At 35.3% G+C, this 14,182-nt stretch overlaps 1 protein-coding gene across 1 annotated transcript in view; it reads left to right on the top strand.

Moving 5' to 3' along the window:
• Positions 1–14,182, top strand: part of Cdk6 (cyclin dependent kinase 6) — a 181,926-nt gene that overhangs the window by 38,484 nt on the left and 129,260 nt on the right. Inside the window, exon 2 of the mRNA XM_090333119.1 lies at positions 4,401–4,536. Coding sequence (XP_090189245.1) covers positions 4,401–4,536 — 136 coding nt within the window. The remainder of the gene's footprint in view (positions 1–4,400; positions 4,537–14,182) is intronic.

The following is a 14,182-nucleotide window of genomic DNA, read 5'->3' as shown; positions in this document are numbered from 1 at the left end:
AATTAATCCAGTGGGCAGCTCAGGCACAAAGAGAATCAAGTGATTAACCAAGGTCATCTAGAATCTCATGCCTCAGTCACATTTCTCAGGTGTAGGGCATGAGAGATTCAGAACAAGATCAAAGGATGGTTTCCAGAATAGGTTGCTGGAGCAGAGACGACCTATAATCAGCTGTGATTGATAGTAAAATGAATTTACTTTAATACATCAGTGGCACCTACAGTTTTTAATTTATTCACTACTAGGTTCATAGATATGTATAGTTACTTGTATTTTTACATGTAAGTCTTCTGTCTTCTTTTTTTTGGCTGTTGAAATAGCAATTACTGTATAGCAACATGCTCATTGTTGGTGGCAAATATTTCTGGAGCTATGTCATTCAGTGTTGGTGCAGAAACTGTGCACACACAGTCCCTACTTGTACAAAAAGAGAACACCTTGGCGAGTGTCCAGTAGTGTGGGTCTCATGAAATGTGTAATCATCAGCTTGGTGCTTAGAAACCATATCCATAAAATTGCTATGGACTTTCGAGATTAGATAGAAGGGGAGAGAAAAAAATCTTCCCAATTCCAAATACTGGTTCTAGTTCAAATAAAATTTTGTTGTGACACTTAGGCAACTGTGCCAGATAGCTCTTTTTTTTTTCAAAGAAAAAAAAAAAAGGAAAGAAAAGAAAAAACTGACCGGAAAAAAGGTCTCATAGAACTTCCTGTCACAGATCCAAATATAATCATAATAAATAATACAGATTTCTCTTTTATTGTAGCCACAATAGAAAGGCAGGGGTTGTGTTTACAAAGCATGCTGATTGGGAGAATTCGGTAATTTGTAATCTTTGGAAATCCCAAACCAGTTGGATGTAATCCCATCCATTAGATGAAGTCAACTGACCGATGGAATAGATCCCAAACAACAAGTTAAATTGAGAACACGAACAGGAAGCAGTCATTAAGAATTACAATGGGTAGGATGCAGAGTTAATTCAGGGAGATGTTTTGTTATGAGGCAATTACATCACTGGGACAGCTGGAAAACTGAGCACTGTGCTGGACTGCAGTACTTGTTCTCTGCCCTGCAGCTGGAGGGTCAGGACAATAGAGACTTCAAGAGAACTTTCTTTATGGGATACTTAGGGGCTTGGCTAACTCGGTTTTGAACTGATAATAGCCTATCAGCCTACAACTAAACTAGATGCACAACTTTAGCAAATACTGAAAACCATTTTGGAACCTTCATTTGGATCATGTTATATGAAGGTATTTTATTCGTATTCAGTATAGTGTTATTACATTTTCTTGTGGAATTACACTCAAAGTGTAATTATTGAATGGAATTTTTGTTGGTTTACTGAATAGCCAAAAAAAAAAAAAGATTAAAAGCGAGGAGCTTTAGAAACTTACAAAGCATTGATCAACAAGAGGAAATCATATGGTGGTAGTTACTTCTTTCCAGTGTTTATGTTCAAGTGTTCAGACCTGTCTGGCTCATGTGTTTTGCAACTGTAGGGGTTATAGGCAGCCTAGCCACATTCCTCATTGATTTATATAAATACATTATAGATTGTTAACCTCTTTCCAAATACCAGGCATTTCATTTCTTGTTTAGCTCAGTTGGTGTTTGTGAAAGTCATTTGCTGTGTATTGAAATAACTATATTTTATCATCCAAATGACTATTCTTTGATTTGGGATCTTCTAAAAGCAGTCAAATGAAAAGTTATCACAAATAATTATGTTTTATAATGGGTAAGATTAATATTTACAACTAATTACCTAAAATGTATTTTCTGCCTATTAAGATTAATGTAACTATTAGCTTTTGCTACAGTAATATTTATCAAGCAACTAAGTCACACAAAAATTCATATTTTAATCTACATAGTATTTTATTACATGCTTTCTTTGAAGTAGTCTATAGGATATTGATAGCTAACTTTTTTTTTTTTTGTCATGGGGGCTTGAATCTGGGCCTGGGCACTCTTCAGCTCAAGGCTACCACTCTACCCCTGGAGCCACAGCCCCACTTCCTGCTTTCTAGTGATTAATTGGAGATAAGAGTCTCACAGACTTTAGTTCCCGGGCTGGCTTTGAACTGAGATCCTTAGATCTCAGCTCCTGAGTAGCTAGGATGACAGGTGTGAGTCACTACATCCGGATGATGGCTAAAATTTTAACCAAAAAGAAGAGAGAACCTTATGTAGATACTCTTGGAACTTTTATTTCCCTTTGTGCTAATTATAAATTTCCAAATTACCTCAAATATGTGCTTATAAATTTCCCAAATGCTTTTTGTACTGTAGGTTTGTGTGGTTTTTATGGTGCTATCTTTAATGACTCTATTAAATGGGTATTTTTAACCTAAGCAGAATAAGGTTCCAAATAAGTCATAGTAGGGAAAATTATTACTTAGAAATATATATTAAAATGCAAAATATAGAGGCCAGGAGTTTGACCTAGTGGGGGAATACTTGCCTAGCACGCAAGAAGAACCTGATTCAATTCCTTGGTACCACATACATAGAAAATGCTGGAGGTGATGCGATGGCTCAAGTGGTAGAGCTCTAGCCTTGAGGAAAGCCCAAGGACAATGCTCAGGCCCTGAGTTCGAGCCCCAGAACTGTCAAAAAATGTGAAATATAGAGTATTTGGAAGTAGATAAGCATAAAATAAAAATTAAGTTGATTTTGTTAATGTACTCATCCAGATTGACCAGCAACTGGATGTGGCTGGAAGTGTATATATAAGTGTTTTGTTCTCTGTCCCACTAAATTTAGATTACTATTCCTTAAATTCTGTTAAAATTTAGATTCACCAGGAAGTACCAAATGTCTAGAAGCCCATCTAGCCCAGAAATATAGTAGAGTAGGCACGGTGAGATATTAATAAAAGTAATACACAAACCAAACAGTAAGAATGAACCCTTTGTTTTAGTAGTTTGGCTGTGTACAGCTATACAGTTATTTTCTTTGAAGAGGCTGTTTATCCAATATTTAGTGAAAAAAATGACAGGAGCAGCATTTTATTAACTTTCTTTTAATATATTACCTTCTTGTCAAGAAGTTTACTATAGATTGCTTATGGCTGATTTGTTTAATTCTTCAAACATTCAGTTATCATCTCTATGTCAGATACTGTGTTGTGGTTAGACATAAAGTATGTTTTGTCTTTAAGCTTGAAGATTATTTTGACTACTGAAGGCTTTTGTTTTTTGTTTTTAAAACCTAAATCCTAAATCTTAATTTTACGGGAAAACTGAAATCACAGATCCAGACTTAAGTATAGTTTCTGTTAATCTGTGTTTTTAATCATTGAATGGTGAATTTACCAGTGCAGATTTTTTGTCCTCTCCCTCCAAAGAAAGAAATTTATGAATTTCACATTGCAGTATGATTTAACCTCACTAGTGATAAATCCATAATGTCACAAACTTAGCTGTGGGCCTGAGCATCATCCCTCAGCTCTTCAGGCCTATCCCTGAGCCACAGCTAACACCCTACCCTATGAGCCACAGTGCCACTTCTGATTTTCTTGTGATTAATTGCAGATAAGACTCTGTTGGCCTTTAATGCCTGGGCTGGGTTTGAACCATGATCCTCAGATCCATCTCAGCCTCCTGAATAGCTAGGATTATAGGCGTGAGCCACCACACTCAGCTAAATTTAATAGTTTTTATGATTTCATTTAAACATATTTAAAGTGTACATGTTCAACAGTGTGAAATATATAATGCCTTGGTTATTTCAGTCACCATCTATATAGTAGTTCAGCAACATCTCAAGTATACATAATTATCTATTAATTTAAAAATGAACAGTGTTAATATGATATATGTAAAGTTAACATAAATTAAGGTTTTTTTTCTCTTTACAGAATTAATTTGATTCACCAGAATATGTCAGATGTCCTAGAAATAAACTCATATTCTCCCTCATATTCTCCCTACTCCATTATAGTTCTGTTCACAGGCCTGGTTATGACCCTTTAACTCTAGGAAACTCTTCATTACAAATTTCAGAATCTCTATAAAGAATGGTTAATCTGTCTAGTGTCATTCTTAAACTGTGTGTTTTATAAAAAGAAGCCTTTTTTGTCTCAACAGCAAGTTAAAATTGTGTCCATCAACATTCTACCTTACATCTTACCTTAAAGGAGACTAATCAGAGGTTCTTGCTCCCTAATCATTTCACTCTGGCCTGGCTACAAAGAATGTTCTTTGTCTTAACTTTCACATTCGTATTAAAGTATCAGGTCTGATTAAGTACCTTTATATATGATCACAGATGGGAGTGACTCCTCTCCCATTATGTAATTGAGAGATAGATCCATAAGACATTCAGGTTACTTTTCTGTTTTTTGTTTTTTTTTTCCGCTTACCTAATCTCTTGGGGTTTTTTTCCCTAGGTTGTTTGATGTATGCACTGTGTCACGAACAGACAGAGAAACCAAACTAACACTAGTGTTTGAACATGTTGATCAAGACTTGACCACTTACTTGGATAAAGTTCCAGAGCCTGGAGTGCCCACTGAAACCATAAAGGTACCATGAAACTTTTTTTTTTCACTTTGTTGGACAGTTCACAGTTATAGGCTGTTAAACAGTAGCATTCTTTCTCTATAAAAATTGCTTGAATCAGAGTTTTTGAATTTGTATGTATTTAAAATATAAACTTATTAAAATATTCAGAGAATTGGATGCCTTTTTATTCATTAGAGTGCAGTGAAGTCATCCTTTAGTTTTAATGCTAATTAAAAATTAGTTAATAATACCTGTTGGTTTACCATTTAACCTTAGAAAGTATAGAGTAATAAATATAGTTTAGTCTCGTGGTTTTTGGACATTGGTGGCTCATGGTCTCTGAGAGACATATTTTGAAACATCATTCATGAGCATGTTGGTATGATAATTGCATGTTATCTCTAGAACATACCTTTTACATGTAATTCTGAATTACCCATTATTTGGCCACTTCTCTTATTTTTTTTCCTCATTCACATAATGTTCACCAGAAACCTAAATGTCACATAGTATGCGCCAGACTCTTGGGCTTGGATGTATGCTTTAGTTAGTAGAATGCCAGCCATGAGTGATAGATAGTGCTTGGTAATTGAGTTCAAGGGACCCATTCTCAGATGACAGAGAAGAAGAAATAAAGTGCTTTCTTGTCTTTCAAGGTCGGCAAGCTAGATGCATTGAATTGACTACTGTTTTTTTTTTTTTCTTCTTCATTTATGTCTTACTAAGAAAAGCTGCTTATAAAGGTATTTTTTTATATTACTTGAATTCTGCATAGTGACCTGCCCAGAAAATCTGTTGGATTTGTGCAGATAATGTACAGGTCTTCATGACCATCTTTTTGCCAGATGACCTCTTACACTATTGTTAAGGGAAGAGTTGCAGAATGTAGTATCATTTTATATAGGAGTTATCTTCTCAACAGAGTAAGAAATGGCATTAAATAATAGAAGATATATTTTTTGGTCACTTGTTCTTGGCCCTACTCTCACTACTACTCTTTTCCTCCCTCATTTATTCCATGTTTTTCTTTTATGAATTTGTTTAAAAAAACCATATGGTCAACATGGAGATTTTTTTTTAACTTACCCAATTTTCATACCATATTGGACTTATCACAATTCTCTTAGTATTTTCTTGATTTCCTACCTTAGTTGATCCGATTTCTCACTCCGTGTTTTTCTTTTTTTTCTTCATTTAAAAAGTATTGTTTGTTAGCTGTTCAGGGAGTTACATTATGTTTTTTCCATACATGCATACTGTGTGCCCTGATCAAAGTTACCCCATCATTCTCCCTCATCCTCAAATCCCCTCATTGAAATTTCCTTCATACTCTCCACCAGTAACTGTACATTTTTCTAGGACCACAAAAGACATAATGTGATCAGCTTTTGTTTGGTTTTTTACTGGTAGAAGAGCTTGAACTTGGGTCCTCCGGCTTGCTGCAGGAACACTGTACTCACGAATCACCCCACCAGACACTTGTACTGTTTTGTTCAAGGCAAGGTTCTTCTTTATACCCAAGCCATTCTGACTGTAGCCCTCATATTTGTAAGTGCAGCTGTGACTGACCATTGGTTAAGATGGAGTTTCAACCAATGTTCAGTTTAACTCTCAGCCTATCTTGGTTTCAAACTGTGATCCCCTGATCTCCACTCTCAAATAAATAGACATTTACAGACTGGAGTCTCCACTCCTAGCTTCATCAATTCTTACAACAGGTTGTCTCAGTTGCCTTATAATACTTGTTCTGTACATTTCTACTTCATCTTATCTTCTACCTTTAATTATGATTACTTCTGCACTTACCTGTTCATTCATCTTTATATCCTGACTATGCCGCACACAATAAATCTGTACATGTAAATAAATAGGTATTCAATAAATAAGACACATTGCCAAATTTTCTTTCTTTTCTTTTCTTTTTGTTGGCCAGTCCTTGGGCTTGAACTCCGTGCCTGGGCACTGTCCATGGGCTTTCTCAAGGCTAGAGCTCTACCACTTGAGCCACAGCATCACTTTCGCCTTTTTCTACGTATGTGGTACTAAGGAGTCAAGCCCAGGTCTTCATGCATGCTTGGCAAGCACTCTACTATTAGGCCAAACTCGTGTCCCCCAAGTTTTCTTTAGATATTATTTCTAACATTTTTTATTACCTTTAACATGTTTATTCATGTGTATAATGCATCTCGATCATCCACCATTCTCCCCCTATCTCTGTCTTATTCTCACCCATCTTCTCAGGTTTTCTAGTCCCATTTTACTTATGTACATTGCAAATTATGACTGTATTCTTCTACCATTCCTCTCCAGTCCTCTACCTCCCTCCCTGTAACTCCCACTCTTCTTAGACAAGGCATATTGCATCTTCCTGGCATGGTTAAACTATTAATTGTTCAAAGGTAGTTTACCACTTTTAGTGGCATGCCATACTTTAGTCAGTTTAATAATGCATTTATTTGTATGACTTATTTCATAATGTGTTTATTTTAGGTCCAACTTGCACATATGAGAAAAAGCACTAGCCATTTGTCCTCTTTCCCACATCCTCATTGTTTGTATTCTTGATGAAGGCCATTCTGACTGAGATGAAATGGAATCTCATTGTTGTTTTCATTTGCATTTCCTTTATGACCAGGGATGTTGAGCATTTCTTCTTGTATTTATTGACCATCTGTACTTCCATCTTTTGAAAAGTATCTATTTAGCTCCTTTTCCCATTTATTAATTGGTTATTGATTCTTTGTTGCTCTTAATTTTTTGAGCTTCTTCTATGTTTTGGTAATTAGACCCTTGTCAGATATGTCTTCCTTTCTGTAGACTGGCTTTTTAGCTTAGCAACTTTGTACCTTTTTAGTTTGATATCCCATCTGTCAATTGCTGAGCTCCTGAAATTCTATTCAGGAAATTCTTGCCTAGCTCTAGTATTTTTCCCTACTCTTTACTGAAGAAATCTTGGATCCACTTGCAATTAATTAGTACAAAGTGAGAGATAGGAACGTTGTTTCAGTTTTATACATGTGGATATCCAGTTTTCCTAGCTGAAGTGGCTGTCTTTTTTTCAGCATATGTACTTTGTTCATTTGTCAAAAATTAGATGACTGTTGGTGTGTGGGTTTATTTCTGGTTGGTTCCATTGGCTTTCAGACCTGTTTTTGTGCCAGTACCAAACTGTCTTTGTTGCTCTGTAGTATAGTTTAAAGTCCAGCATTGCCGTTTTTGCTCAGGATTGCTTTTATATTTCCATATAAAATTTCAACTTTATCTGTCTCTGTAAAGAGAGTCATTTGGATTTTGATAAGTATTGCACTGAATTTGTATAGATTGCCTTTGGCAGTATGGCCATTTGTAGATAATAATTTCTCCGATCAGTGAGCATGGACATTTTGTTTTTAAATTTATTTTAATAATTACTTCTAATACCTTAAAGAGATTCCTACTAAAATAATCATTTATACTGGGTACTGGTTATAATCCTAAGATCCAAGGATTGGAGTTTGAAGACTTTTCCCAAAGAAAAGTCTGTGGGACTTTTATCTCCAACTACTCAAAAGCCAGAAGTAGATCTGTGACTTAAGTGGTAGAATGCTAGCTTTAAACAAAACGGTGTTCAAAGACAGTACCTAGGTCCTGAGGTCAAGGCTCAGGAAATGTGCACATGCACACAATGCACTCAGGCACACACACACTTTTTTTGATGCATTTTTAAATTTCAAGTTATTGTGTGGGGCATCATTTTTAAAAAGTCAAAGTAGCCATATACTCATAGCATATATTGTCATGTCCATAGGTTTCTTTTTCTTTTGAGCTTTATATTATATTCTCATATGCTATTAAAGGCTTCTAATTAGCATATGTATAATTGAAACAACTGTTAAGCCAGTATAGTGCATTAGACAAAAGCTGGATTAGAGACTAGTGGAAATGACATGGTCTGGGGAGAGTCTCAAACATTAGTAAGGAGGCACGAGCAGGGTAAAAGGAGGAGACAGAGAGGAGGTTAATCACCATACTGCCACAGATGGAAGGAGCTAGGGAGTGGTTGAGCCAGGATTGGTGGTGAGTGTTACTAGAAGCATTTGAACTTGCTAAAGATTTTATGACTTTTCCGGTCTATCACTAGGGAAAGGGAGTGTCACTTCATTTAATGTAATCTGGACATTCTCTTGGAGGTTGTTAAATTTCTTCAGCCACCTAGTTCAGTATCCTATAGAGACCACTTTTTCTTGTAGGAGTGATGGTAAGATAGATGGCTCTGGTTTATGCTTAGCATATTGATGCTTTTTGGTAAGATATGTCCAAATGAAATATTTAAAGTGGCTTATGTTAATTATGTTAATTGAATTTTTGCTAATAAGTCATTATTATCTCCATCTAAAAATTTTCTAATATGTTTGCCTTTTTTAAAATTAAATTCAAGAGTTTTTTTCTAATAACTTTGAAGTTATTGTTGAAAACATGAACAATCATTTAGAGGCATGAAAATCATCAGAATGGTTTTGGCTAATTGTGTAATTGATTAAAATTGTTACCAATTGTATCTTGTTTTGTTGTTTGTTTTTAGAAAATGGAATACTAGCTGTTTCAGTTCAGGTTAATTGAAGTTTTCCAGCAGACAACTAGAGAACAGAAATATTTTGTTATCCAGTATTTATAGGATGTTTCAGTAACTTCAAATGAATATTATTATGATAAAGGGCAGAAACCAAAACTTGATTGTAATTGTAATCCCTCTGTCCATCATTTCTATAATAACAATAAAGTAAATGAATTAAAAAAAAATAAAAAAAATTCCCAAAGCTCCTGCCTGCATGGAATGAGCTTGTTTCTACCAGCTCAATGGAAAGATCTTTTAATACTTTAGGTCTTAGTCCTCAGTAGAGTTTTATCCTAGTACTGAGAAAGAATCTCTCTGTATAAGAGGAGATGGGGGGGGGGGTTAGTTGAAGAAATAATGACTGAAATGGCATCAAATTTAATGAAAATACAAGCCCACAAATTCAAATTCAGTGAACACCTGGCAGAAGGAAAATTTGCAATCACACCAAACTCTCTGGTTTATGCAAGCTCAGAATTTGGAAACTGAAGCCAGGCATGATAGTTCATACCTGTTTGTGTGTGTGTGTGTATCTTTTTTAAAAATTTATTTAGTTGTTTTTGTCAGGGTTACAGTTACATTCGCGAAATAGTAGGTGCATTACTTCTCACACATTGATACCCCTTCTCATGTTTTTGTCCCATCTCTCTCACCCCACCCCTTCCCAATCATCTTGTTTTTTCCCCTTTCCCTTCCCTATTTCACATAAACAAGTAAGCGTATATACAGTATACCAGGTAAAAAGTCAGATACATGAGATTAACCAAAAGGGCTCTTTTTTTTTTTACCATTCTTTATATAGAATGCTTTTCAGAAGAAGTTTTTCTGACTATGATATTTTGAATATTATTCTGTTCAGGAGAAGTCTATGCTAGGCACTTTATGGACACCAAGCTGAATTAGAGATGAATCTACTTTCAGTACAAAAGAAGAAATATGACACACAAAAAAGCATGTTTATGATTATTTAAATTATTTTGGGAGCATTTTCAAGTGCAAATAGACTACTTATTTATAACTAAGTATACCTATATATCTGATTTTCTTTGCATTATGATATGAAAATATTTTCTAAAACATTTTTCAAATACTGAAAATCATAGATACAGTTGCTGACATTGTCATAGATATAATATTGACTTTGGAACATACCAAATATAAAACTTTCACACAAAATAGATATAAAATATAAAATAAAGATAAAGCCTTACATAAAATCATGTAGGCTAAGGAAAGTTTCCTTCACCAGCTGTCCTCCACTGTGTTTTCTGTGGCACTGTTTCCCTGTTATTCAGCCACTAAAATTCAGGATGTTCTCATGTATATCCAGAGCATATTAATTGTATTAATACGGAGGACTTGTTCAAAATTACAATGTTCCTTAGTAGCTATAATATTAATGTTGGGATGAACTGTGGTTTAGCATAGTTTCATTATCAAATGTGTTAGAAAAGAACTCATGATGAACTTAAAAATATCTTGTGATATAAAATATGAAGGTAACACTTTTATTTTTGCGGGGAGGAATGCAAAAAACTACACCTAAAGATTTAAGTAGCTTTGAAAGCTGATAGTTTGCTGAATTTTTAGAGGAAGTCTTGTTATTAAGGAGTATTTTTTGTCAGATTTTGATAATTAAGTTAAAGATATAGGTGTGAATTAAGCATTGGTAAAAAAAAATGTCATAAAAATAAAACCAGAGGTGGATCTTTCCAGCATTATAAATACACTTTATTCTAAACAAATAAAATAAGTCTGCTGGCGTGCAGTGGCCCATGCCTGTAATCCTAGCTACTCAGGAGGCTGAGATCTGGGAATCAAGATTCAAAGCCAGCCTGGGCATAAAAGAACCTGAGACTCTTATCTCCAGTTAACCTCTAGAAAACTGAAAGTTGGGCTTGGCTCAAGGGTAAGATGGTAGCCATGAGCTGAAGAGCTCAGGGATAGTACCCAGGTCAAGTTCAAGCCCCATGACCCACAAAAAAAAGGATATTTATCTTAGTAATATTTCATCTTGAAGTTTTCATCACATTCTTTCATCTTTCTTAATGTTGTTAAATGCATATATACTCTGTTGATATTTGCATAAAGAAGCCAATTGATGGCTACAAATATTATAAGGTTGCCTCTAGTCTTATCACTGACATTATCTTGCTTTCATCTTTCCAATTCAGAATACTGTCTTTGGTTCTATTTGATTGTGATACGATTTATTGCTGCATTTACTTAATTTTTTAACTGTGAGATTTAATTCTATATCATCTAGGACTTCCATTCTTAAGTTTATGAGGTAATAATTGACTTTGCATTGATTGTTATTTTTTCTTTAGGTTCATAATCAGTGTGCATATATAGCACCTATACTTGATGGAGGATTTGTATTTTTTTTAATCAAAGAGAGGCTTTAGGATTTTAGTTTTCACCCATGGTTTTGTCTGTGAGAGAGAAAGAATTGTAAATTCTACATTTTCCCCAGAAAAGGGAACTATATCTGGGAAGACTTAGGAATGGACAACATATATCTGCGCTTTCTTTTAATGAACCATTCCTTAGATATTTAGGTTGTCTGTACAGCAAATGAATTATCTTTCCATGGCTATAATCTGCTTTCTCAATAGCTTACACACTCTTTGAGAGCCTACCCAATTGTTCCTTAGATACTGAGTGTCTATAATACACACAATAAAACTGGTGACAGAATTTTACAAGTTTTAAGCATTAAAAGACCACACATATCAATAGCCTTTCTAAAGTAGAACAAGGCACTTAGCTCAAGACCATATGGCCTCTTTTGGTGATTCAGTCATGAGATTAAAATTATGTTTATGTATTTCTATGATAAATGAATTCTATACAGTTTGAGGGGCAGGAAAGCTCAAGGTCTATGTGTCTGTGGCTTATTTTCTGAGAGGATTAAATTTCACTTTTATCTTCAATTGAATGTTTCTTAGAGATTTCTGGTTTAATATTTTCAGTAAGAGATAAAATGTACTAATTAGGCTTATTTTACAAAGCCCAGAGTTCAGAGACTGACACACACTCTTAATAGCACCTGTTTTCTGCGTCTGGGAAATATCTGTTTTCATGACTAATATCTTCTTGCAATAAACAGTGGCTCTGATGTCACTATGGGATGCCCAGGGCTGATTCATCTTTCTCCATTTGACATAATGCAAAGTGGCTAACTGGTCCTCTGTCCTGGGGATGTACTATGGATCCTCCTTCCTCCTTACTTCTAAAGGATTCATGGCCTGTCTGGCTCCTGGTGGTCTCCACTTTCCCTGAATTAGGAGCAGGTGATTTGTCTCATCTTTGCGGGGGACAGAGCAAATTAACATGAAAATATCACTTCTCAGAAAACAAGGCAGGCTTGAATGCCCTGTCACTACTGGTCATTAGCCATCTGCCACCAACACTCATACTCTGTTTATCACATTTGAAATTCAGAGCAGATGTTGCATAATAAGGTGATCCCAAAAACAAGGCAAGAAATTCAAAGGAAAATACTACACAATAACGATGAAGAGAAAATTTTTTCAGTCAGATATTGTGGCACGATGAATTAAACTGACTACTTTAAAAAAAAATACACCTTTCTTTCATTAGTGTAGTCTCTTTGTGTAGTAACAGAAAAAATGAAAAGAAAGTGCACATATGAAAAATGCATGGTAAGAATGTTCAGTAATTTGGGGTGGGGGGTGGCGAGGGTTCCTGGGTATTGAACTCAGGGTCTTGGCTGTGCAAGGCAAATACTATTTCACGTGTCTCCAGCCCTTTAATATTTCTTATACTAAGCCAAGCGGATTGTTGTGATATTATTTGTTCTGGTATAAAGGACTTCATAGGCCAGTCATACTGATTTTACTGTGAGATGGGGTCCTTGACTTAGAGTAGTTTCACTTAAAATCGTTCATTCCTACTATACAGATGGAATTCCAAGGCTTTGTCTTGACACTATGGCTTTTCAATTCATTTTTTCTTAGTACTCAAGCACACATGTTCCCTATATTCTTTCCTTCACAGTTTCTCCCCAGCCCTTCTTCCCAACCCACTGCCTCATCAACTTTGGCTTTGCCTGTTTGGTTCTAGCTTCCTCTTCCCTACCTAGCTTTAGGGCTACTGATCCAAGTCATTGGCCTAGTTCTTACGGTAGCCTGCTACATTAATGAGGCATTTAATAGAATTGGTGATAATAATGTCTTACCTAATTTATTCCTGTACATTTAAATCCATAGAATGTTTTATAGTAAATACTCCCGTATAGTTTATTAGCTGTTGTGACTGAGATACTCTGTTTTACTAATTTTCCAATTTTCTCCAGGAACAGGACCTGTGTTATATGGAAAGTCAGCTTCTGAAATAGTCCTTTGACTCAAAAGAAATGTTCTCTCTACATAAACCACAGTCTTACACCCCTACCACTACCCTTTGCACATGTATACTTTAGGGGACTTTTCAAAGAGGAACATCAGATATATACTAAGCAGAATGTCAGCAAGCTAGTCAGTGAGTAGACAGGGTAGTGCCAGCATTTGGCCATTGACTGCAGTGGAAGAGATGATTGGAAGATTAATACACTCCAAACTATGAAGGAAATGCTGAGGAGGAAATGCTGAGTGAATGAGTGTTTACCACTGGAGTAATTCATATTCCCAAACTTTTAAATTCATGAGTTGTTTACTGTAGTCCTTCATTCACATGTTAGGAAATAATTTTTGGTAATTTTTGTTACCTCTCCTCTATCAGAAACACATATATTAGGCTCTCCTGTATCTTTTACTCCAAGTGATATTTTTTAAATAACCTAAGAGATTATTCATGGTAGTCATTTTCAGGTAATGTAGATTTTAACAACTGTCCCATAAATTTTGAGTTCTTGTTAGTAGCAGAAAACTTCTATAGGGAAAGAGGATAAAATATTCGAGCACCTGATATTCTAATTACAAACTACAACAGATGTATTGAGTGGTTTGTCATCCCCTCACACCCCAACAGGAAATAGGGGTTACAAGAAAAAGAAAGCACAGGTCTTTCTAATGGTAACCAAGACTGACTCACCCAAATACTGACTCA

Source organism: Megascapheus bottae, chromosome 5, assembly GCF_031878675.1.
Source record: "Megascapheus bottae isolate mThoBot1 chromosome 5, mThoBot2.hap1, whole genome shotgun sequence".
NCBI classification, from domain to species: domain Eukaryota; kingdom Metazoa; phylum Chordata; class Mammalia; order Rodentia; family Geomyidae; genus Megascapheus; species Megascapheus bottae.
The sequence above is the reverse complement of the archived record's forward strand: the minus strand, read 5'-3'. Positions and strand labels throughout refer to the sequence as shown.